Raw genomic sequence first — 26,009 nt, 5'->3', positions numbered from 1 at the left:
TATGTCAATATTGTGTTTATTTTACAGATGTTTGCCAGCTAAAAGTTTGCCATTTGTTCTAAGTGTGCCCCCTGAAGAAGCCAGCTTGTCTGGTGAAACAGGAGCCCTGTTGGGGTACTGGCAAATCTGTTACTTAAAGCGATGCTCTCAAAATGAAGACATTTAAAGGTGAATTTTAAAAGAGTTGCGCATGTAAAAATGTGCACACGTGCATAAGTGCTATTTTAGAATCCTCAAACATATATAAGCAAGTAATGGTGCATGAATAAATCTGCTCTTATAGACAAGGGGAGGGCTGGGGTGTAGCGGGTTAGGGCCAACGTTTCCAATGTATAAGCTTCTATTTTATAACCTGCAAACACAACGTGTGTACACCTGTTACCTGCGCATATTTACACCTGCAAATTATCTGATGCCAAATACCAACTGGGTGAGAGGGTCTGGTAAACGGGGGGCAGTTCAGGATGAAGAACCGGGAGGGAAGGGTATTGATGGCCTAGAGATAGACTGGGCAAACTGGTGAACTAATTGGTAAAACTGGCAATTTCCTTCATGTGCGTCTGTTATAAAATTTGATGATTTACGCATGTAAAAGCCGACAAGAGCTAAGGAAAATACACAAGTTAAATTTCCTTGTGTACATGATTAAAATTCAATTCTGCCTTATTTACTGCCCACCCTGTCTACTTGAATTAAATATTTCACCACTAATTGATTTTTTCTCAATTCACCTAAATACAGCAAAACCCACCATTGTCTTAGGTGACTTCAACCTACACATGGACACACATCCCTTATCAAGCACCTGCCAGACACTAGTAGATATAATGAATGCACTAGGACCTAAACTAATAACAGACAAACCCACACTCAAAGCCAGACACTCCTTAGATCTAGTATTTATCAACAACTATCTAGAACCACAAACACAAGCTATACACAAATCCCATGGTCAGATCATTTTCTCATTCAATCTACTATTAAACATATTAAACCAACAGAAATACAAAAGAAGGAACCCATCGTAATTAATTACTGTCTCCCCTTTAACACTGAAATATAGACAAGCAAATTACAAGAAGAACTAAATAATTTCAATTACCCTGATTGTAACTCCACAACAATGGCATGGGTGAGCATGACTAATAAATTAGCAGATGAAATAAATCCCAAAAGAAACATATGCTTAAAGGAATCAAAACAAATAAATCCCTGGTACAATGACAACATAAAAGAAGTCACGCGAAAGCTTAGAAAAAAGGAAAAAGAATGGAAAAACAATAGAACAACTGAAAACCTAGCCCAATATCGAAAACAGCTGGAATATGACAAAAAAATAATTTTTTAATCGAAAAAGAGATACTTCAGCTCAAAAATAGAAAAGTTCACAAATAACGCAAGATCCCTTTTCAACATAGTTAACGATCTCACCAAAGATAAAACTAACTCTCCTGAAAATCTACCAGAGAATCGTTGCAATGAAATAGCACAATTTTTCAGTGATAAAATAGAGAACTTAAGAACCAAAATCCCTAAGACAACCAAACAAGAAATTAAAATGTGCTCAAGAGATGTCACACAATGGTCCAAGTTCACAGAAATATCAAATATTGAAGTAGAGAATATGCTAAAAAAGTTAAATCCTGCTCCACATAAAATAGATGCATTATATTACCCATTGATGACACATTAGAAAAAACGTTAAACCTAACTAATATTTATCTTGACATAATCAAACAGTTGCTAAACCAAATGGAACTGGTGATAAATATCGACAAAACTGAATTCCTACACTTAGAAAGGAAAAACCTAAACATAATTCAAACACCAATAACACTCAAAAACAACCTAAAAGTGGAATTAAAGGAAAAAGTGCTTAATCTTGGTGTACTAATAGATTCAGAACTAAGGGGGTCATTTTCCAAGGAGTTACCGCGGGTGATAATTCCGCAAATCGCGCTAACAGCTGTTAACGCGATTTGCGAATTTTTAATTTTGTATTCAGGGGGCGGAGCAAATGTAAAGTAGCGAGGATTTATTGTGTGCCGCAAAACAGCCGCAGTGTTAGCACGGCTCCTAACGCGGCCAATAACTACACCTCTTTCATTTGCGTTACGTTGTGCGCTAGAGGCCGGTAAAGGTTTATCGTGGTTCACAATGTTTCCGAACAGGTGTGTTTCAGTATGCTGCAGGCTGAGAGAGAGAGAGAGAGAGAGAACCTTGCTATAGTGCCTCCTCCCTAGACAGGTATTTGTATCCCTATGGGAGGCCCACCTAGTAACTCGAGGTGAGGGTTAAGTATTAGTGTAGGGGGGTAGGGGCCACTTTGACATTCAACGTGAGATGTACGAACAGAACAGTGGTCTCTTGTGAAGATTTGCTGGCCTTCGGAGTGAGGAAACTCACTCCAAGATGAGATTTGGGCAATGTTCTCTCAACCTAGCTTGATGTTACCCAGGTAGTGAGTCCCTCAAGCTAGGTTGAGAGAACCTTGCCCAAATCTCATCTTGGAGTGAGTTTCCTCACTTAGGGGAGGGAGGCAATCAAATAGCAATAAGTTTAGAGTGAAGGGGATCTGGATCCCTAGCAACTTATCTAAATAAGCCACAATGTTTCCCCAAAAATGGTTAATAGGGGGACATAGCCAAAAGGTGTGAGATAAATTACTCACACTTGTAGAGCATTTTTCACATAGGCTTGAGAGAGATAGTTTTGCCTGAAAAGCTAATTGCTGGGATATATAGGCCTGCCGGAGAAATTTATATTGCAATTCCCTGAAATACATATTCATTGATGTGTCTGATATATATATATATTTGAAGCTAGAACATATAGTTTGAGAGTCTAAAAAAAAAAAAAGAACCCTCTCTATTCCACTGATCTGCCGAGATTTGACAAGTGTCAACCTTCTTTAACTTCCCAAGCGCTTTATACAAAGTAGATAAAGATAAATGTGGGAAATCTTCAAAGAGAAAAAAAATCATCAAATAAACTGAAAACTGGAAATTTTAACGAATCCTGTGGTAAAGATCCAAAATAATGATGTAGCTGAAAGTAGGCAAAAATATTAGTATCCAGCTCATATTTCTCTTTCAGTCTTGAAAAGGATAGCATCTGACCCTCCTCATCCAAGTTATGAGACAATTGCGTGATACCCTTCTTCACCCACAGATGGAAAACTCTCGAGTGAGATCCAGGAGTGAAGTCTAGATTTCCACGGATAGGGAGAAAAGGCAATCAAGAGCTTGAGGTCTTTAAAAGCTTGGCTAAACGCTTCCAAGCCCAGCATATGGGAGTCACTAGAATATTATGAGAGAAACATTTCTGCGAAGGTGAGGCCTGCAATACATAACGCAAATCCAACAAAGAGACCAGAGCCTTCTCACCCTATAGGTTAATGTACTGGGATTTGTCCAATAACCATTCCTGTATGATGCGTAAGTTACTAGCCAGGTTGTAGGCTGCTAAATCTAGAGCACCCATTCCACACTGATCCCATTTCTCCTTCAGCCAAGCCAAGGGAATCCTCAATTTCTTCCCCCGCCACATAAAATGGCAGAGCAACTTGTCCATATGTAAAATATCCCTATGTTTCAACTGCAGTGGGAGATTTTGAAACACATAGAGCCACTTTGGGAGGATGATCATTTTAAAAAGGTTAATTTGGCCTCCCCATGAAAGTGGTATATCCTGCCATGCCTGGAGTTTATCCCTGAAAATACTAATAATTTAGAAATGTTTATCTGATAGAGAGCCAATAAATTAGTGAATATCTGTAAACCCAAGTATTTAATCCCCACCAGCCATCCTACCACTTCTTAAGAGATTCTGGAAAAGCCAGAGCTTCAGATTTCTCCTTATTTAACTGAAACCCTGAAAAAATCCCAAAATCCAAGAAGATACCCAGTAAGGAATCCAATGATTTAACAGGGTCTGTAAGAAAAACCAGGATATCGTCAGCAAATGCCACATATTTAAACTTCTGATGACCCAGGGTAATCCCCTTGCACCTCCTCAGATATCTAGATAAAGCTCAATAGAGGTTCTAAAGTCAAAAGAAATAGTAACGGGGACAGAGGGCAACCCTGTCTGGTACCACGAGTAATGGGAAAGGAGGCAGAATGTGACCCATTTGCTATGATTGAGGCTGTCGGTTGATGGTATAAGAACTTAATTGCATTAAAGAAGAGACCATCTAGCCTCATATTGCAGAGAAGAGAAAACAAATATCTCCAATCCACCCTATCAAATGCTTTTTCAGCGTTGAAGCTGACCCCCAGATAGGGTTCGCCCTGCCTCTGCCAAAGCTCCATAGCTGCTAAAAGAAGTCGCACACTGGCAAGAACATAATGCCTACAAACAAACCCCACCTGGACAGATCCAATAATTGAGGGCAGGATCACCACTAGGTGATCTTCTAAAATCTTAGCAAACAACTTTTGGTCAAAATTTAAAAGAGAGATAAGCTGATAAGAGGCCAGGGAAAGAGGATCCATGCCTGGTTTGGTTATGAGACTAATATGAGCTAAATTAACATGAGCAGGATATGCCCCAATAGAAATCAGTGCATTAAATACCATTCTTAATGGAGCACTAACAGAGTCAATTAGAATCTTAAAAAGAAAATTCTGCATTATACCCATCTGGACCGGGAGCTTTAAAGCGCTTGGCTTGATGAATACCAATTTTATTTCCCCCTCACTTAACAATCGGTTTAGCCATGTAAGCTGGTCATTGGTGAATCTAGGGATCTGCAAGCAGGTGCAAAAAGTTTCACATTTCTCAGGATCCCATCCTCCTGATGAACAGAGGTCAGCATAAAACTGTTGGAAGTTCCAGAGGATCTCCAGGGTGAAATTAGTAATTTGTCCCAAAGAAGACCGGAGAGCTGAAATGTAACTAGTACAGCGGTTAGTCCTAACTAAGTTAGTCATAATTTTGCCCGCTTTGCTGCTAAACTGGAAAAACTTAAATTGATAATACACAATACTTTTCTTGGTGCGCTGATGAATAATGGAACTGAGAGCTACTTGCAACACCAGGAAATGTTCCCTATTAACACAAGTATTAGACAGTAATAAAGAACTTTGGCTTGCTGAAGTTGACTAGTTAAAGACACCAATCTCTTGTCAAGAGCCCATCTCCTCTGTACCACGTAAGATATAATGTCACCCTGTAACACAGCTTTTGCACCATTATGAGCCATGTATTCTTTCCACTCTTGAAATGGTAAGTCATCTACTAAGTAATATGGGAAGCACCAGCTACTGCCAAGCTGTGCAGCATCACAAACAGCAATCTGGATTCAAACAGAGGCATGGTCCGAGATCAGAATGCTATCAATACCCGTATCAATAATCTTAGAAAAATTGTGTTTATCAACCAAGGTGTAGTCCAATCTAGAATAAGAGGAGTGAGCTCTTGACAAGTGAGTGAAATCCCTTTCCATAGGATGGAGCAGTCTCCACGCATCCACCAGGTGAAAAGAATCTTCCAGAAAAGAGATCCCAATTTTCCTGTCTCCCCTGACTGTATGGGATCTGTCCAGAACTGGATCTTGAACTATGTTGAATCCCCACCCAGAATAAGCCTATGATCAAAATAAGGAAGCAAAACTTTAGAGAGACCTCGAAAAAAAAGAATGATCATATATGTTGGGGGCATAAAGGTTACAGAAAACAAAAGGGGTGTGGTCCAATTCAGCTACTAAAACCAGATATCTACCACTCGAGTCTTTAATCTCCTTTTTAACTGTAAGAGACATTTTCTTACGTACCATAATTGCCACACCTGCGGATCTTGTAGTAGCAGAAGGAAAATAAACCATTCCCACCCAATCCCTGTGCAGTTTACTATGTTCAATATCACTTAAATGAGTTTTCTTCTAAAAAAACAAACCAAAACAAAAAAAAACCAGGTCTTCTGATTTCATCTTCAATGCTGATAGTATCTTAGCATTCTTAATAGGAGAATTAATACTACATACATTCCAAGAAAATATCCAGAAGCTCTTGCTCGACATTTATCCGTCCTCTAACCTAAATTCCATCTGAAAGGAAAAAAATGAAATACAAATAGGAGAGAGACCTCCCCAACACAGGTCCCCACCCCACAACAACACTTCCTCTACTACACAGATCCAAGATGTATCATGAGAAACGAGCACTGGTAACCATCATGAGAAACAAAACCCTTCCCCTCCCAAATAACTCCCCCCATCCAACCCCCCCCCACCCAAGCCCAAATCCAAAACCCAGAAATCCTCCGCAGGATAACCAGAAAAGAGATCACACACCATGCTGACAAGACTCCCCATCCCCCACCAACCGGTTAGAAAAACTGTATATTACATAGCTCAGCTAAGAGCATCAGTACAGAATAAGTGAAAACAAGCCATGGTAATAGGTACCAAAATGAAAAGTCCGCAGGATGACAGTGATTCTAAGTTTTCCCATCCACAGAACATAAAATAGAAGCTGTCAGCACCAAATAAACCAGTCTGAATTGTCCAGTGTCTGTAGCTTAGGCACTGGTGCAGCAAATAAAAAAGGAAAGAGAAAATGGCCATTCTGCAGTCCTAATAGCTGCCATGTTCAAATTGACGCTCCTATAATCTTGCCCTCTGGGCACTGTAGATAAGGTTAATAAACAAATGATGGTGAGACACAAGCCAAATTCCTGGCAAATCTGTAAAGTGCTGAAGTCTCCAAACAAGAAACAGAAAAAAATAAATAAAATGATCTTCACCAGCTGTAACATTGTGTAATGAGAAGGAATTTCTCTCCTGCAGTTGGGAGATTAAAGTAGAAAAAACCAACAACAAAGTCACTGCTTGTTCACCGCTCAGGGCATATCGCGATCCGCTCCACTACCAGGCCGTGTAGCCACATCCATGGTGTCAACAAAAAGCTGGGCTTCAGCAACATCAATAAACCATCTCATGCCAGCAGGTGTTATAACCCGCAATCTAGCAGGGTACAACAGTACCACCCGAAAGCCCCCTCATATAGCTTAGTGCGCAGTGGAGCAAATGCCTACTGCTTTGCGATAAACTTGTGGAATAGTCTTGAAAAACGTGCACTTTAGCATTCTCATATTTCAAAGATTTCCCAGACCGCAAAGCTTGTAATATATCAGTTTTATGAGCATAAAATTCAGTACCTTCGCGATAACTATAGGAGGGCACTCTGAGTTGTCCTTTGGTCCCAGCCAATGGGCCCTTTCAATTCAGAAGGGGCCATGTTTCTTTGTGAGACCCATCTCCATAGGGAGCCAAGTCTCCAAAAAAGCCGGAAGAGCACGATCTTCCAAAGACTCCAGCAATCCAATGAAGTGTAAATTAGATCTTTGAGATCTATTCTCTAAATCTTCTTTCGGAGTATTTCAGAAGAGAAAACTTTAGCTGAGAGATCTCTGACTGAGTCACTTGGAGTCCATCTTGTACATCCAAAATGCGTTGTTCGATCTCAGAAAACCGCCATTGAAAGCCAGCAATAGATGCAGAGACTTCGTTCAATTTATCGAGAATCTTTTGGATCTCCAGTTCCAGAGCTTCCACAACTGCCACTTTCATATCAGCAAATGTCATGCTCAGCTGAGGTGAGGATTCTGAAGGCCCGGGCTCGACATCATCCGCCATAATGGCTTCAGGCGATTTTGGTCTTTTCTTTTCTTTTTCTGCCATCCTTGACGATATGGTCGCCCTAACAGTACACCACAGCTGGTAGAAGCAGAATGCACCAAATCAGAGGCAAGTAAGCCAGTAGTTGCACAGTAGATGGGGGTGGATTAGGCGATGGCAAGCCGAAAGGGAAATCACATCCTCTCCCCTTCAAGTCATCACGTCATCTCAACTTTTTCTATTTTAAAGCACTGGCTATTTTCAGATCTCGTCCAGGTCCCATATGCTTTTAGTACACTATTGATGTGGTCAGATCTCTGGATTGCTTCATGGTCCTCATATTCTCAGAACAAGCATGTAGGTATCTGGAGTAACTATATGTATTTTTAGGACTACGGTTTTTAATTTTAATTTTTTTTTTTTTGTGGCTCTGTCTAATGTCATGAGTTTGATTATCTTTTGAGATATTTTTACAACTGTAAGACGGTAATTTTCATACTGGCGTGCGGGCACACATATGTGCACGTTTGTCAGCCCGCGCCCAGGGACACAGGTATTTTATAACATACATGCGTATATGCGCGCATGTTATAAAATGGCTTGGCCAAGTGCACGTGTGCTCAATTTTAAGTGGATGTGAACAAATCTCACTTCTACCAAGAAAATGGGGAGATTTTATTAGGGACGCACGCCATGCCACTGCCAATTTTCCCAGTTCGCCCAGTTAAGGAATAGGTCTACAAACCTGCCTAGTTTATCTTGCGTTCATGCCTATTCTCATCCTTGCTCCACCCTCTCTACCTTGTGGCGACTCCCTTCGGCTCTGACGGACAGATGTGGCTGTGGCTTCTTTTTGCCATTTTCTTCCTGGAATCCCCAGGCTGGCATGACGCTATGGATCCGCCATGTTCCTGATGACATAAGGGCGCACGCTCCAGACTTTGTACCAGCAAGGGCGCGAACCTCGGGGGTGTCCCCCCGTAGTGACGTCATCCGCTTCCAACATAAAAGGTCTTTGATTGCTAATTCAATTCGAGTTAGCAAGGACAAGGGTAGGAACCCCTTCCTCGCAACTCTCGGGGAATCCTTTCTCCGCTGCTCTGCCTCTACAGACTCACCTAGAGATACCCACTCCTCGTGGGGCCCCACTCTCTCTCTTCTTGATTTCAGATTGTTGGACGGGATCCGGTACTCGCCTCTTGAGGGTCTACGTTCCCGAATACACAGAAGACTCCTAATGCCTGGAGGCGATCGCAGACGTGAACACAGTGAGTCCTATTATGGATAGGAACTGGTACTCGCTCCACGAGGGCCCATGTTCCTAATCTCTCTTCAGTCTAAGACGTTATCTCAGGTACGGAGATTGTGAGTTACCATTGCAGATTGCAGATAGGAACCGGTACTTGCTCCACGAGGGCCTATATTCCTAATACCTTTCTCAGACTCTCTTCTTCCTCAGAAGATATCGCATACCTATATCTTATGGATTACTATTACAGATTTACAGATTGGAACCGGCACTCGCTCCACGATGGCCTATGTTTCTAAATTTCTCCTAGCCTCTCTTCTATTCCAGAAGCCATCCCATACACAGTTATTGTGAGTTCTATTTCAGACTGCCTACAGGAACCAGTATTCGCCTGCGGCTCCTGTTCCTGAATACTGAAGACTCTCTGTTGCATAAGAAAACATTACAGATATCTACAAGTGTGAGTGTATCATCTACCACAGGTTGTATGTCCAGCATACCCTGTCTACTCACTACCTATAGTCTCTCCTTACAGTTCAGCAACTCAGAGATCGTGATTCCAGTATCTGAGGGACTTCAGCCCTGCCAGGCACATCAACTCACTACTGCCACCTCTGGTGGTTCTACTTCCAGTCTAATAAAGAACTATCTGTGTTTGTCTCAATACTCCAGCCTAGCCGGTGGTCCCTCTCAGGATCTCCACTTGAGGGCGCTGTCATCTGCCATCAGCCCAGGGATTCACTATTTCTACTAAGTGTTACTCCTGACACTAATAAAGTGGTATCATCATCTGTCACTCTGTGGGAGCCAACCCACATCAGACCATATCAGATAGCCTACTCTCCATGAGGATCTTACAGATTGCTGGCTCCTCTTTCTACAGGAACAAAGCATAATACTTTGCCAACTCCTCCCTTATTTATTTTATTTATTTTATTTTTAATTTTTATATACCGATGTTCCTGTAAAGAATACATATCGCACCGTGGGGGAGCAGAGCACTAACGGATTGCTAACCTCTCCTCCTACAGGAGCCAAGCCTATCAGATTGCTAACTCCGCCCTGGCGGGGTGAGCGCTAACAGTTTAATAGCCTTCCTTCCCCCATTAGCCCCGACTCTTAAAATCCTGCTGCTCTGCCTAGATTTTTTTGTTTTATGACTTACACATCATCCTCAATAAAAGTAAAGTTATGCGGCAGGGGAGCTCCGTGCACATATTTACGTGCAAATTTCAGGTTAAAATCCTGGAACGCCCATGTCTTGCCCATGCCCCACCCCTTTTTGAGAAGGTCTGATATGTGTGTGCAACATTTACGTGTATATCTGGGCGGCTTTTAAAATCCACTCTGCGCGTGCAAGCCTGACATATTTGCACATCCCCTGATTTTGGTGCATATCGGGCTTTTAAAATTCACCTTTAAGTGTTTTGAAATCATCAAGTTCTGAGAGGAATTTGATAGTTATTTATATTATATTAGCTTTTATCTTATTGTGTTTTATTGTGTCATGCAATTGTATGATGTATTTTTGAATTTGTCGCATGCTGCCTAGAGTTCTTTTTGAGTCAACTAAAAGAACTATAAAATTGATAAAATCAATCAGAAGTCTTCTTAGTGTGCCACTGAATATGGGTGCTTTCTGGGAGCTGCACTGCTGGATAACTGCAGTACAAGTATTAACATGGGGGTCTGCATAACACAGCAGCTTCGTACATTATGGCTTCACAAACCTGTACTGTGGTCATGCCCGTTTCTCGTCCAATCAAGACTCTGCCCTCCTGTAGTTTGGCGATGTGAGGCTCCTCCGACTTCATGAAATTGGTCACCAAGTCCGTGATATCAAACTGCCAATCGGAGCCCAACAAGTAGCTGCGCTGGCCCAAAGAGCCCGAGTCTTCGGCTACAAACTGGGTAAGAACACGCACCATTGCATGCTGATATTGAAGGGTGCAACCTCTCCCTTTCCTCTCATCGTCATCTTCATCATCACTGTCTCTTGTGAGTCTGCAAATAAAATAGACGTTGGAAAAAAATTTTTTTCAGACAACTGCAGTATTTTTTATCAAAGCAGCAAGAGTTTCTTTCAAGCAATTTTGTTTCATTGAATTTTATAAGATCTTAGGGGTACGCATTGTTTTGTTTTGCATTTCATTTTGTTTTTTCTTTTTAGCATGCACTAACACCGCGTAGCGCATGCTAAACAGCTTTAGGGGGGACAAAAAAGGATGAATAAATATTTGGGGGGATTTTTTTTTTTTTTTTGCCATTTTGTTTGAAAGAGAACATGAAATTAAACAAATGTTGTTCTGATGTTGTTTTCAAGTGGCAGTGCAACCCTGCAACATTTTCTTTTTTGGGGGGGGGGAGGGGGGCTATGAAAGCAGAGCTGCTTTCCTGTAACAGGGGTTCTCCAAGTACAGCAGGATGTTAGTCCTCATACATGAGTGACATCATCAGATGGAACCCAACACGGAAAACATTTGTCAAAGTTTGCAGAACTTTGACTTGGCATACTGAGCATGCCCAGGATGCCCTATACCACGCATCCATGCAGGGGTCCGTTTCCAGTCTATAAAATAGAATTACGATAAAAAATTAAAAAAAATATGAGAAATCCAACTCTGCGGAGTGGCGGGCAGGTTTCGTGAGGACTACCATCCTGCTGTCCTTGGAGGACACCTGTTACAGGTAAGCTACTCTGTTTTCTCCAAGGACAAGCAGGATGGTAGTCTCACACATGGGTGAATCCCTAGCTACAGACTGCTCCCCAAAACAAAAGGGGACCAACAGACACCAACTAGGTGCCAATGGGGGGAGTCAGCCTGAACCCAAACAATGGGCACTAGCCAGAAAATTTGGGCTCTACACCTCAAAGAGATCCCAAAGGACAGAATGGCCAAACCTACTGTTACATAGGCTATTCCTATCCAGACAATAGTAAGATGTAAATGTGCAAAGAGAACTTCACTGTTGCGCCGGAGGTGGACCCTTGGGTTGACGCAACCCGTAGGTAGGGACCTACGGGTCCCCACCGTCGGCAGGCGGAGTGGGCTGATGGACAGAGGCCGGCTGGAGCTTCACCATTACCAGCTCTCGTTCCCCGTGGGTTGAGCCTTTGGGTGCCGGGGCCGGCAGGACTTAGGTGGGCCTCTGTATATAGTTGCAGGAGAAGTTGGTTCAGCCCAGAGACAGCAGGCGAGAGATGGTACAGTCCTACTCCGGACTGGATAATGTCCTGAAAACTCGGGCGCCAATGGAATGAAGGCAGTCAGAGAGCGCTCGAACAAAGGTAGGCCGAAGCCTGATAAATCTACATCCAGGGAGTAGGCAGAAGAGGCATCCAATGGTAGGCTTGAGTCAGGGCTGGTGGCAATCCAGAGGCAGTGGCGAGCAAGGCTGAGGTCTGATCACGGAGATAGTCAAGAGTGTAGTCAAGCAAAGCTAAGGTCTGATCATGGAGATAATCAATAGCGTAGTCAAGCAAAGCTGAGGTCTGATCACGGAGATAGTCAATAGTGTAGTCGGCCGAGAGAGGAGCAACCCGCCCTGAGGAAGCTTTAGGCGAAACGTTAACATTGGCGGTGATGTGCGGCACTGACTTGTTACAGCAAAGAAAAAATCCCAACAAGTTTCAGATAAGTGCTTTTAGCGGTTACTTGTAGCACAGACTTGTTGATAAACAGTAACACTGCAACAAGTTTAGAATCTTGCTACTTTGTGATGTCGGGCAGGTTTCAGTTTCAAATATTTTCTGAAACCACAACATATTCCATTCAGAAGCCAGAAGATATAAAGATTATGGGCTTACAATGAGAGCATAAGTCGCCGGATAACATAGCTGTGACACATTATCATTGCAAGTTGCCGTGATATCGGCATTTTTGTCAAACCGGACATTCCACAATATAAGACTTTTGGTATCATTTCTCAAAGGGAGTGGGAGAAAAATCTGTGGATAACATAAATTGTGACATAATATCGTTACAACTCGCCGAGATACTGGCGTTTCTGTCAGACGGGATACTCCGCAACATAAAGACTCTTAAAAAAAAAAGTCTGAAACAAGTGTATTTTTACATTAAATTAAAAATAGGAGACAATAAAGACCAGTGATTGAACTTACTGGTTTGAAAATTAGAGGTCATTCAGACCCCTTTTACCAGTTCTTTGTCTCTGAATTATAAATGTACAAAAATACAAAAATAAAAATTTACATGAATTATGAATAAAGTAAAATTTTAACAGCGATTAAAAAAAAGAGGCAACATGATCGTTTTAGACAGTTAGCTTTGCATGGACTTTAATTGGATACTAACTGTTCCCTTTTGTGCAGTGTTAAGTCTATAAGGTCCTCGAGGGAGGAAGGGAGCTCCCTTGCAGCCAACTCATCCTTTAGCTGCGAAGAAAGTCCATTCAGGTAGATAGCTCGTAGGCTGTCTTCCTGCCAGGTGAGCTCAGAAGCCAAAGTCCAAAACTCAATGGTTTGGTCAAAAAGACTTCTTTGACCTTGACAAAGGTGTAACAGGCTGGTGATTGCCACGGCATGTTGCCCAGGATCATCAAAGGTCAGTCAAAACATAGCCACGAACTGAGACAACTCCCTTAGGAGTGAGTCCGATCGTTCCCATAAGGGTGAAGCCCAGGCCAGCACCTTCCCTTCTAGACGAGACAGGATAAAGGTGACCTTGTTAATTCTTCTTGGAAGACGGAAGGCTGCAGAGCGAATTGCATATAGCATTGGTTGATAAACCCTCTGCAGAGCTTGGAGTCACCGTTGAAGAGTGGGGGCGCTGTAGAGCCAGCAGGGCTAGAGGCATTGACGATGATAGCTGTGGATGAGGAGGAGCCAGTATAGGAACCGGATTGCTGGTGAGGGCATCAAGCCGGTCGTGAAGACGATCAATGGAGGCCAGTGCCTCAAGGAACTGCTGCTGTTCTTGTACCTTGGATGCCAGGCCAGGGATGGCCTGGAGGGCATGTGGCTCCACCGAGTCTATGGCCTTTGCAACCTGTTGCGCCTGAGGTGGACCCTTGGGCCGAGGTGGGGATGACACAACCCGTAGGTAGGGACCTATGGGTCCCCACCGTCGGCAGGTGGAGTGAGCTGATGGACAAAGGCCGGCTGAAGCTTCACCAATACCAGCCCTCGTTCCCCGCAGGTTGAGCCTTTGGGTGCCGGGGCCGGCTGGACTTAGGTGGGCCTCTGTATGTAGTTGATGTAGAGATTGTGTTCAACCCAGAGACAGCAGGTGAGAGACGGCACAGTCTTACACTGGACAAGGTAGTGTCCTGGAGACTCGGGCGCCAAAGGAACGTAGGCAGACAGGGGACGCCCAACCAAGAGCAGGCCAAAGCCTGAATAGACTAAGTCCAGGGAGTAAGCTGGAGAGGCATTGAGGAACAGGCTTGAGTCAGGGTAGAAAGGTGAGGGGATCGTGCCATGGGTCTGCTGCGGATGGCACGCATAACATTCATGACACAGCCTTGCAGATCTCCACAGGGACTGCTCACAAGTGGGCCACTGCCATTGACATGGCTCTGACAGAATGAACCTTGACACGATCCTCAAAGATGCAGTCTTGCCTGGGCATAACAGAAAGAGATGCAATTTGCTAGCCAATCGGATAGTGTCTGTTTGGCAACAGCAACTCCCAACCTATTGTTATCAAAAGAAATAAAAAGTTGGGTGGACTGTCTATGGGCTTCTGTCCATTCCAGATAGAAAGCTAAGGCTCACTTGCATTCCAAATCATGTAGTGCTCGTTCGCCTTGGTGCGAATGGGGCCTGGGAAAGAAAGTTGGCAGGACAATAGACTGGTTAAGATGGAAGTCCATCACCACCTTAGGCAGGAACTTAGGGTGTCTGTGCAAGACCACCCTGTCTTGATAAAATTTAGTATAAGGTGGATAAGTCACTAAGACCTGGAGCTCACTGACCCTGTGCGCTAAAGTGACCACCACCAAAAATATGACCTTCCACATCAGGTTCTTCATGTCATAAGTGCTCAGCAGTTCAAAAGGAGCTTTCATTAGTTGAGCTGGTACCACGTTGAGGTCCCAAGATTCAACTGAAGCAGGCCCTGCATAAAATGTACAACCAAAGGCTATATAGAGATGGGTGTACCATCTACATCATGGTGGTATGTGCCAATTGCACTCAGATGGCCCTTAACAGAGTTGGTTTTAAAGCCAGACTCTGAGAGGTGTAGAAGCTAATCAAGCAGTTTTTGTGTGGGGTAAGAGAATGGATCTAGGGCCTTCTGCTCACACTGCATGGAAAAGCTCCTCCACGTCAGTCCATAGGACTTTCTAGTGGAAGCCTTTCTAGAAGCCATTAAGACATGAGACACATCCTCTGAGAGGATCGAGTGCTTGCAGGATCAACCTCTCAATATCCAGGCTGTGAGCGATAGGGCCTGGAGGTTGGAATGCCACAACCTCCCTCGATCCTGCATGATGAGATCTGGGGGAAGTCCCCAGACTGATCAGTTTCTGGATAGATAACTCCTGTGGGAGTGGAAACCAGTTGTCTCCTGCTTCATGAAGACAGGGGGGCTATGAGGATCATAGACCCTCTGTCCTCATGAAGCTTCAAGATTGTCTTCGCCAGTAAAGGAATTGGAGGATATGTGCAGAAGACCCTGCCCCAATGACAGGCAAGGGCATCCAAAGCTGGTTCAGGGACTCCCCCCTGTTCTAGGGGGAGGCAAAAAGATCTATGCTGGGCTCCCCCAGAGGCAGAAGATCCGATTCGCTACCTCTTGGCTCAGGGATCATTTGTGGGGTCTAAAGTAATGACTCAGTCTGTCCGCCACCATGTTCTCCATACCTGCCAGATAGATTGCCCTGAGCACCATCCTGTGGGACAAGGCCCACGACCAAATCTGGACCGCTTCTTGATAGAGGAGGATTGATCCTGTACCTCCCTGCTTGTTGACATACCTCATCGCTATCTGGTTGTCTGTTTGGATCAGGACAACTTTGTTAGATAGCCGACCTCTGAAGACCTGATTGCCTGGAGCTCCAGGAAGTTGATCTGGCAACAGCTTTCCTGAGTGGACCAGAGACCCTGGGTGTGGAGCCCTTCTACATGAGCTCCCCATCCCAGGGTGGATGCGTCCGTGGTTAGGACAATTTATGTAGGAAGACTCCGAAAGAGCTCCCTTGTTCCAGATTGGAGAGTACCCGCCACCAGGACAAGAGTCCTGGAGAGATGGATGCAAACCTGGAGGCTCTGCATGGCTTGGCCCAACTGTGACCTCAGGATCCATTGGGCTCTACACATGTATACGTACCAAGGGAGTGACATGGAAGGTTGCGGCCATGTGGCCCAACAATCTCAACATGTGCCTTGCTGACACCTGCTGGATCTCTGCTAAATGGATGCCAGGGTGACAGCCCGTGAACGAGGCCTGAAGCCTTTTTCCTGAGCCATGTCTAGCAGGGCTCCTATAAAATCCAATTGAAGTGATGGACTGAGATGGAACTTTGGGTAGTTGATGTCGAACCCTAGTGACTCCAGCACCCGAATGGTGAAGTGCATGGACTGAATGGCCTCTGCCTGAGATGTACTCCTGACCAGCCAATCATCCATATAGAGGAAGACATGCACTCCCAGCCTGTGAAGGTGCACCACCACCATGGCCAGGCATTTTGTGAAGACATGTGGGGCTGATGCTAGCCCAAATGGCAACACTCTGTACTGGAAGTACTGTTTCCCCATCACGAATTGGAGGTACTTCCTGTGACCTGGGAAGATGTTGACATGGGTGTACGTGTCCTTTAGATCAAGGGAGCATAGCCAGTCCCAGGTGGGCACCCATCAAGGTGTCCAGGGAAACCATCTTGAACTTTTCTTTTTTTAGAACCTTGTTCAAGGCCCTTAGGTCTAGGATGGGACAGAGTCCTCCTATTTTCTTAGGAATTAGGAAATACCTGGAGTAGAATCCCCTCCCTCTCTGACTTGGTGGAACAGGCTCAACCGCCCTGGCCGTTAAGAGGGTGGAGAGCTCCACAAGCAGTACTTCCTGATGTGCTACCAGCCCCCAAAATGGGCACAGAGGGCAATTTGGAAGGAAACCCAATAGGTTTAAGTGGTACCCCTGACAGACAATGGACAGAACCCACTGGTCCAAGATTATACTGGGCCACCGGTCCGTGAAGAACCACAGCCTGCTCCCGACTGGGGGATCCAGTGTCTTGGGTACAGGTAACTGGCTTATGCTCCCTCCAATCCAGTCAAAACCCCATCTCAGGAGTTGACTGAGACACTGGCTGGGGCTTAGGAGCTGTCTGCTGCTTGGGGCGGCCAGAGAGCTCACATGATGCTGATGGAAGTGAGGGGGCGGAGGATAGTACCTCCTCTGGTGATAGAAATACTTCCTCTGCCCCTGCCTCTTGGATGAGGATGACAGATCTGGAGTGCCATCGGAGAGCTGTTGGAGGGTCTCTCGGTGGTTCCATAATTAGGCTACCGCATTCCTCACCCTATCTCCAAAGAGATTCTCCCCAGTACACGGCATGTCAGTGAACCATTCTTGAACCTCTGGATGGAGATCCGAGGCCCGCAAACATGCCTTCTGTGGGTGCTGATTCCTGCTACAGAGGCCCTCGCTGCCATTTTGAAAACATCATAGATCACCCAGACCTCATTTTTTTTGCACTCCAAGCCCTTCTACACCAGCTACTAGAGGGAGTCATGCTGCTGCTGAGGAAGCTGCTCGGCTATCTTCTGCACCTGCTTTCAGAGGTCCCGCCAGTATTGGCTCATGTAGGAGGCGATGCATGGCTGCCTGGAATACTTTCCTCCCAAGAGTGTCTAACACTCTGTGCTCCTTCCCCAGGGGTGCTGAGGAATGGATCCGAGCGTGCTTGGCCCTCTTGAGGGCAGATTTGATGACCACCAATTGGTGAGGGAGCCGACGCTTATCAAATCTGGTAGCCTTCTGGACAAGGTAGACCCTCTCTATCTTCCTGTTAACAGGACCTCCTTAAGGATATTGTGCACTGGGACTGTCATGATTTGCTTAGGAGGCTCCACAAACTGGAGGATCTCCAGCATCTCGTGTCTGGCATCTTCCACCATCAACAACTGAAATGGAATGGCTTCTGCTATTACCTGCACAAAACCTGGGAAGGATAAGTCCTCTGGCAAGGACCTCCTTCGCTCTTCTGGAGGAGACTATTTTGAGGGGAGATCTACCTGTTGAGACTGCCAACAGTGGTGGCAAATTATGATGGTGAGTTATAGGAATGTGGACATTTGCCCATTGGGAACTGGACTGAGACCATCGGTTCACTGCATAGTAGCCAGTGAATTGCTTTCAACCAACAGTAACTCTAGGTCACCTGCATCCTGAGCAAGCTCTGAATCAGAGACCTAAAGGCTTGGGGACCATGTGACAATTCCTTTACCCCTTCCATACAACCTACACAGATTTACTAAATAAATATCTGGATTTTCTCAAAGTTGTTTGGACTTATTGGAACACTTGCAGGTCTGAACTACTGAAAGCATTCAAAGACAGTAAATACCTTTGAATTCTTCTAACATAAGTGGGAACCTCTGAATCTTTTCACCTTAACTAAGTAAAAAAAAAAAGGATCAAAAGCAGGATAATATGGAGAGAATCTGCCTAGCCTTGCATGTCTGCAGTTACCTACACAGATTTACTCTTTGTCCTAGTTTGACTCCAATCATCCCAATCTCTTTGTCCCTACAGTTTCAGATGTGTTTGAGATTTAACCTAGGCTGGATTGCCTCTCTCTAATTAGGAACATTACAGTTCTAAAACCATTCAATCAAAATTATTTGCCTTTGCAAAGCCAACACAATCTGTTCAACCTTAACTCTTCCTGGGAAGAAAGAGAACCAACCTCTTGTTAGAAACAATGGGGACTCTCCAGCCTTTGATTTGGCTCAGCTCGGTGTCAGAGATCTCGATCTGGAGAGGAAGTCGGGGGACCCAGATGGTTATTTCCAGGGGTGCACTCAGGTACTGGTATGTGAAGGTCACCTGCGCATTCACTTTGCCTTTCATTTCTTTCCCGTTCACAAAAACATAGTCACACCTGTCAGAAACCTCAAAGAGAGACACAGAAATGACCGGTTACGTCTCCTCTGGGGGGGAGAGGCGGGGAAGAAAGAAAGGATGTTTCTCAAGAAAACCAAAATAAATCCATAAATCTGACATCTGGAAGACCAAATAAAAAGCAATGCATTTCTTTTGGAAACATGGACAAGAAATGAGAGTCCTTCACTGACTCTGGAGGGGTGATTGTGCTGTAGGTGCCTATTGGGGATTTGCTTTTGTTTGACACAAAAGAGGAAATTTCAATGGAATTTAAAAATGAACCAAAGAAAAAAAACCCAAAATCTCATTCATTTTCTTTGGTTTTCCAAAGCAGCCATCAGCCCCAGCCCTCTCCCCCTCCTCCCTGCAGAAACAAAACAGCATCATCACTGCAAAAAGTAAAAAATTAACCCCACACCCCAGGCCTGCCCGCACCCTACCCCCAGCCACCGAAGACCCATTTTACCCAGCAAGTGGGTCTTAAGAAATTGAAATGGGGTAGAAGAGATTCCCCAAGCATTCTTGCTCCCACTCGGCTGATATTTAAAAGTTGCGCTTTCTGCATCTGTGGCCGGCAACATTTTGGAATAAGGAGCTAGCAGGGCAGGAGTGCCTAGAGATTGCTCGTGTCCCATTTGGATTTCTCAAGACCCACTGATGGGGTAATATGGATCTGGGGCAGGTGGGGAAGAGGTTAAGAACATAAGAAATTGCCATGCTGGGTCAGACCAAGGGTCCATCAAGCCCAGCATCCTGTTTCCAACAGAGGCCAAACCAGGCCACAAGAACCTGGCAGGTCCGGATGGTGGTTGAAGATTTATTGTTAAAAGTTTTAGCAGTGCCAGTGCTGTTTTTTTTTTTTTGGGGGGGGGAGGGGAGTCTTGACCACAGCTTCTTCCTTTCATTTCATATTGTTTTCTTTTATTTTGATTTTTTGTTTATTCTGTTTCAAATAAATGAAACCAAATAAACCATAAACAAAATGAAAATAAGTAAAAACAAAATAACATAAAATGAAAAGCACAATGAAAACAATTAAGTACCCAGCTCTGGATCGCCTTAAGGATGGCAATTTGCCAACTTATCCTTCTATTAGTTATGCAATAAGCAACTGGCAGCTCACATCTCTATGGACGTTTTATTAGGATAACCCCCTCCCCCCCCCCACCAGCACCACCACCACCACAACTTCCCAGCTTAGCAGAAAAACCAAAGTTAGTTAGATATGGACAGAGCATCATTGCTAATTTCTGTCTTCAGCTCATCAAAGTCCCTCATCAGTTACAAAATGACAACAGCGGCAAGGCTGATCATAATTCACGTGCTGCGCTCAAAAGGGAAGTCAGATCAATTTTCTCTTCAATACGAAGGCAGCGCTTAGAATATGCGCGCTTTGATTAACGTTCGAATGGAAATTTAAACAATGCAGTAATTTGTCATTAGCATGTAAATACCATCCTGAAATATAAACGCGGATTAGTATTGTCATATTAGAGTTATACCAGTAATCACTTCTTTAATCAATGTTGTAATTTACAGATCATTGACTTCTCTCATTTATTACCTTCCTGAGTGCTGGGGGGAGGGAATAAAAACCCACTCCAGGATGTATAAATCATGAAGAGGAATGCAGATGGTATGAAGTGGCTCTGTGTGATAAAGTCATTGTCATATCCATTCCTAAAGGTGTCATAACTGTCTTGGGAAATCCTGTGGCACATTAATCATACATTAAGTGGCTTGCAGTGGGAGCTGTTGCATTGCTAAGTGAGCCGGCATGTCTGGAGGAATTAACAGCAAACTCAACAGAAATTGTCAATTCCTATTATTTTTTCCTCAGGAATCCAGTGCATTCCCTGTACTGAATATGCTAAGTGATATTAATGTGCCTGTTCCCCACCCCCTTCTCTCCCCTCTGAAAATCAATTTATACCGTCATCTGGTCTGTTTGCTTTCAGAAGTATGACCCTTTTTTTTTTTTATTATTCAAATGCTGTTGATCAAACAAAGATATTGAAAAGTGAGAGTCATCGAGTGAGTGACACAGCTGGGTATCTTCGACATCCTCGGATAACTAAAGCAATGTAATTTTCAGCTGCACAGTGCACATCCAATCTAGACGCCCTGGTAGCTCTCAACCACATCTTGTCTTCTAATGCTGCGGCAGCCCAGAACATTTAGGGAACAGCTTGAGCAAACATACTGTAAATAGCATGGTTTATGAAATGATGCACTAGGAAAAGTGTTTAACATATAATTTTAATTTTCTCTACAGCTTGAGTGTATGAAGCAGAGGGACTAATCCTGAAACTACATCAGATCCCTGCATACAAATGGAGCAAATTGGTTGTTAAATGGTGATCACATGGACCTGTCCATATCTAGTAAAAGAATTGTATGCTAGTTTAAAAACTCTTCCTTTTCTTCTTAGGCATTCCAGATTAGCAAAAAAAACCAAAAAACCCAAACCATTGGAAAATTGTTTATTATGAATGCTGGATTTCTTGCGTGCACTAAGGCATTTAGCCTTCATCATTGAGACTGCACAAACTCTGAATATCTCCTGATGCTAGGCCATGAAGCAATAGCACCAGCACAAGAGAAGAAGCTGCATACATTGTGGCAAAAAATTCTTGATATCTTTCAAAATACTGCGCAGAGAGCAGTACCACAGTTGTTCCATGAACATCTGCCAGAACACCAGCCTGTGGGCTGCTCTATGGTTTGGAAGCAATCTTCTGCTGTAGCTTGTATAAGGTGAAGGATTGGCTTGGGTGGGTGGCCTGTACTCACGGTGGCAGGCTCTGGTGCTATTCAGGGGCGGGTTTGGTTTAGATGACTTTATTATTTGGAGCTGAGGGGGATTGATTGTACCCTGATTATGGTGTTGGGGGTATGTCTACTGTGGCTTGCTTTTATTGCACATTTACATTACACATAATGTTTTATGCTGCTCTGATGTGCCAGAAAAAGCAGTATATTAAGGTAAAATAAAGTATTTCAGCCTTGCTGGAAACATTTACGTCGAAGGTAGGCTACACATTAGCTAAAGAGAAAATTCTCTCCACACCAAGAAAAGTCAGTATGTCAAGAGTCTAATTGTAATTTCAATAACTTTCCCTTGTAAGCAGAGCCTCCCTAATAGAGCTGAAAAAAAAATTTTTGTGCTCAGTTTCTTTTTACTATCTCAACCAAGGAAGCAGCTGGTAGCCACCTGCTGTCACAAGAGATAAAAGTCAATATTGAATACTGGCAAGAAATCAGTATCACAAGCAAACATTTCTAGCTTGCTCTCATGGAAAAAGCCATTAACCCTAAATCCATGCACTAGAACCTCTGATATACCAGAAATACGTGAACTGTATATTGGCTGTGGACAGCAACAGGTCATGCTGGTAAAATTATTTAGGGGCATTGTTCAAAAAGCTACAGGACACCGCAAAGTCCTTGGGTACGTTTTACATGTGGACTTTGCCCCGATCCTCGTAGGGAAAGAATGCACATCCTGATTCTTCCCTTTGGAAGCTGCCCAGGAAGAAGTCCCCACTCTCACTTTTTCTGCAGATACTTTTCCCCTTCGAAGCAATGCGTCTAGTTCTAAAAATGCATAAACCATGTGCTGCTGCCTCCCCCCCTACCCCAACGCCTCCTCCGAGCCCACCTACTTTTCCACACAGGTAGACGCACACGCACTGTTCATCCCTTTGTGAAAATGGCCTTCTTAGCTAATTAGTAGGCAGCCATCTTTCCTAGCGATATACCAACCTTTGTTGCATTATACGAATATGTTTTCAGGATATTGTACGACCTCGTATATGTTATTATTACTCGCCTTGGGCATTTTCTGGACAGGTGGGCATAACCCGAAACAAATAAATAAATGAAATCAGCTAGCTGGCCCTTTCAAAACAGAATAAACCAGAAACTTATATCAGCCTATTTCATATGTTGCATGATATTTATATTCCTTTTACAATAAAAAAAAATGTATTTGCTTTCTCTCATTCCCAAACTAACACGTATACAGCCCGTGTTTCACATTATTAAAGACCAGCCTACCACAGAAGAAAAAGCCATGGAGGAGAATGGGAGGGGGTAAGAAATGGAATTACCTTGTCCTATCCCTTCACTCTGTGTCGCTTCTCCCAGCAGAGAACTTGCAGGCATTGGCAGTCAAGAAGTAAAATAACAAAGAAATAAGCTGCCAACCTGACACCTGTTCTTCTCAGACTGGTTGTCATTTCTTTTAGGGGTGTGCATGTAAACAGTTTTGTTTTGTTGGATTTTTTCATTTCAATTGATACTTAAAAACATCCATTGTACCTGAAGACTGGAGGGTGGCCAATGTAACCCCAATATTTAAAAAGGGCTCCAAGGGAGATCCGGGAAACTAGACTGGTGAGCCTGACTTCAGTGCCGGGAAAAATAGTGGAAACTATTCTAAAGATCAAAATCGCAGAGCATATAGAAAGACATGGTTTAATAGAACACAGCTTGGATTTACCCAAAGAATGTCTTGCCTCACAAATCTGCTTCATTTTTTTGAAGGGGTTAATAAACATGTGGATAAAAAGGTGAATCGGTAGAAGTAGTGTATTTGGATTTTCAGAAGGCGTTTGACAAAGTTCCTCATGAGAGGCTTCTAGGAAAACTAAAAAGTCAGGGGTAGGAGGAGATATCCTTTCGTGGATTACAAACTGATTAAAAGACAGGAAACAGAGAGTACGATTAAATGGTCAATTTTCTCAGTGGAAAAGGGTAAACAGTGGAGTGCCTCAGGGATCTATACTTGGACTGATGCTTTTCAATATATTTATAAATGATCTGGAGAGGAATACAATGAGTGAGATAATCAAATTTGCAGATGAAACAAAATTATTCAGAGTAGTTAAATCACAAGTGGATTGTGATAAATTGCAGGAGAACCTTGTGAGACTGGAAAATTGGGCATCCAAATGGCAGATGAAATTTAATGTAGACAAGTGCAAGGTGTTGCATATAGGGAAAAATAACCCATGCTATAGTTACACGATGTTAGGTTCCATATTAGGAGCTACTACCCAGGAAAGAGATTTAGGCATCATAGTGGATAATACTTTGAAATAGTTGGCTCAGTGTGCGGCAGCAGTCAAAAAAGCAAACAGAATGTCAGGAATTATTAGGAAGGGAATGGTTAATAAAACGGAAAATATCATAATTTCTCTGTATCGCTCCATGGTGAGACCATTCCTTGAATACTGTGTACAATTCTAGTTGCTGCATTTCAAAAAAGATATAGTTGTGATGGAAAAGCTACAGAGAAGGGCGACCAAAATGATAAAGGGGATGAAACAGCTCCCCTATGAGGAAAGGCTGAAGAGGTTAGGAATTTTCAGCTTGGAGAAGAGACGACTGAGGGGGGATATGATAGAGGTGTTTAAAATCATGAGAGGTCTAGAACGAGTAGATGTGAATCGGTTATTTACTCTTTCGGATAGTAGAAAGACTAGGGGGCACTCCATGAAGTTAGCATGGGGCACATTTAGAACTAATCGGAGAAAGTTCTTTTTTACTCAACGCACAATTAAACTCTGGAATTTGTTGCCAGAGGATGTGGTTAGTGCAGTTAGTGAAGCTGTGTTTAAAAAAGGTTTGGATAAGTTCTTGGAGGAGAAGTTCATTAACTTCTATTAATCAAGCTGACTTAGGGAATAGCCACTGCTATTAATTGCATCAGTAGCATGGGATCTTCTTAGTGTTTGGGTACTTGCCAGATTCTTGTGGCCTGGATTGGCCACTGTTGGAGACAGGATGCTGGGCTTGATGGACCCTTGGTCTGACCCAGCATAGTAATTTCTTATGTTTCCATGTTCTTATTTTGTTTCATTTATTTGAACCAAAATAAACACAAAATGGAAAAAAAAAAATCTGGGAAATAAAAAAAAAAAAAGAAAACAAACAAAAGCAAAGGAAGGGGTCGGGTTTCTCCATCTCCTGAAAACCCCCTTTCCCCAGTGCCGCTGAGATAATACATTTAACCCCACCTCTGGGCCTCCCACCCCCCGATGCAGCTTACCTCATCTGTGGGGTTCTAGTAATCCAAATGGCACCCGAGCAATCCCCAATCGCTCCGGCCTCGCTGGGGCCCAGTTGGGAAACAGTGCTGGTTGGGCCTGAGGCTGGCATGCTGCATGGCCGGCCCGCGCCATTTTCCAACTGGGGACCCAAGGAGCGCAGGAGCGGCCTGGGAAGCACTCCTGCCCCACTTGGACTACCAGAACCCCTTGGAGGGTGTGTGGAACGAGGGAATAGAAGAGAGCTTGGGAGGGCCGGGATAATTATTTCAGTGGTGCTGGGAGGGGCCTGCAGCAGCAACGGCTGGAGATCGAGCCAGGGGCTCAGGGCTGCATTATTAAACAAAACCTAAAAATCCCAAGGAAGTTCATCGGGTTTTTCGTTTCATTTCACTTTCAAGTGACATGAAATGAAAGGAAATGTTTCATTGCCTTATTTATATCATCTAAAGCAAAGGCACACTCTTGGTTTCAAGATCAAGGTTCCTTGTTGGAAAAATAAGAATTATTGTAGTGGGGAGCATTTAACTTAGCCAACAGTAATTGTGGAACATTAAACATCGGAACACATTAAATACCCGGTTGCCTTACTGCCTATCACTTGGTATTTGAACAGAGTTATTTCCATACTTATTAGTTAAACCCGCAGGAGCTCCCTCCCCCCCCCTTGTCCCATCACTGCCCCTCTAGATCTGTATCATGGCTTCTCCATGAAGGTTAGCCCCAGCCACCTTTGAAACCTGATACCTCCACTCCATCATCTTCTGTACAAAGGAGGTCCCCAGAAGGAACCTCACCTCAGGCAAGACCAAAACACGAGGCATCTGCTAATTCATCAGCAGCACTGTAAAATCAGCGCATTCATTCACCAACATTTCCTGCAGGCTGTTACACACTGCAGGTGCGTCATGGCCTGCATAAAAGAGCCTGGAAATGGGGAAATATATATTATATATATATATAGAGAGAGAGAGAGAGAGAGACAAGAATATGACCTCAGTTTTCTTCTAGTG

At 43.8% G+C, this 26,009-nt stretch overlaps 1 protein-coding gene across 1 annotated transcript in view; it reads right to left on the bottom strand.

Annotated features, from left to right (window-relative positions):
* TMEM132C (transmembrane protein 132C) overlaps positions 1-26,009 on the bottom strand; it is a 401,819-nt gene that overhangs the window by 29,989 nt on the left and 345,821 nt on the right. Inside the window, exons 6-7 of the mRNA XM_029571347.1 lie at positions 18,747-18,952; positions 10,601-10,874 (exon numbers count right to left, since the gene is read on the bottom strand). Of these exons, the coding sequence (XP_029427207.1) occupies positions 10,601-10,874; positions 18,747-18,952 (480 nt within the window). The remainder of the gene's footprint in view (positions 1-10,600; positions 10,875-18,746; positions 18,953-26,009) is intronic.

The sequence above is a fragment of the Rhinatrema bivittatum genome, chromosome 11, assembly GCF_901001135.1.
Source record: "Rhinatrema bivittatum chromosome 11, aRhiBiv1.1, whole genome shotgun sequence".
Lineage (NCBI taxonomy): Eukaryota > Metazoa > Chordata > Amphibia > Gymnophiona > Rhinatrematidae > Rhinatrema > Rhinatrema bivittatum.
The sequence above is the reverse complement of the archived record's forward strand: the minus strand, read 5'-3'. Positions and strand labels throughout refer to the sequence as shown.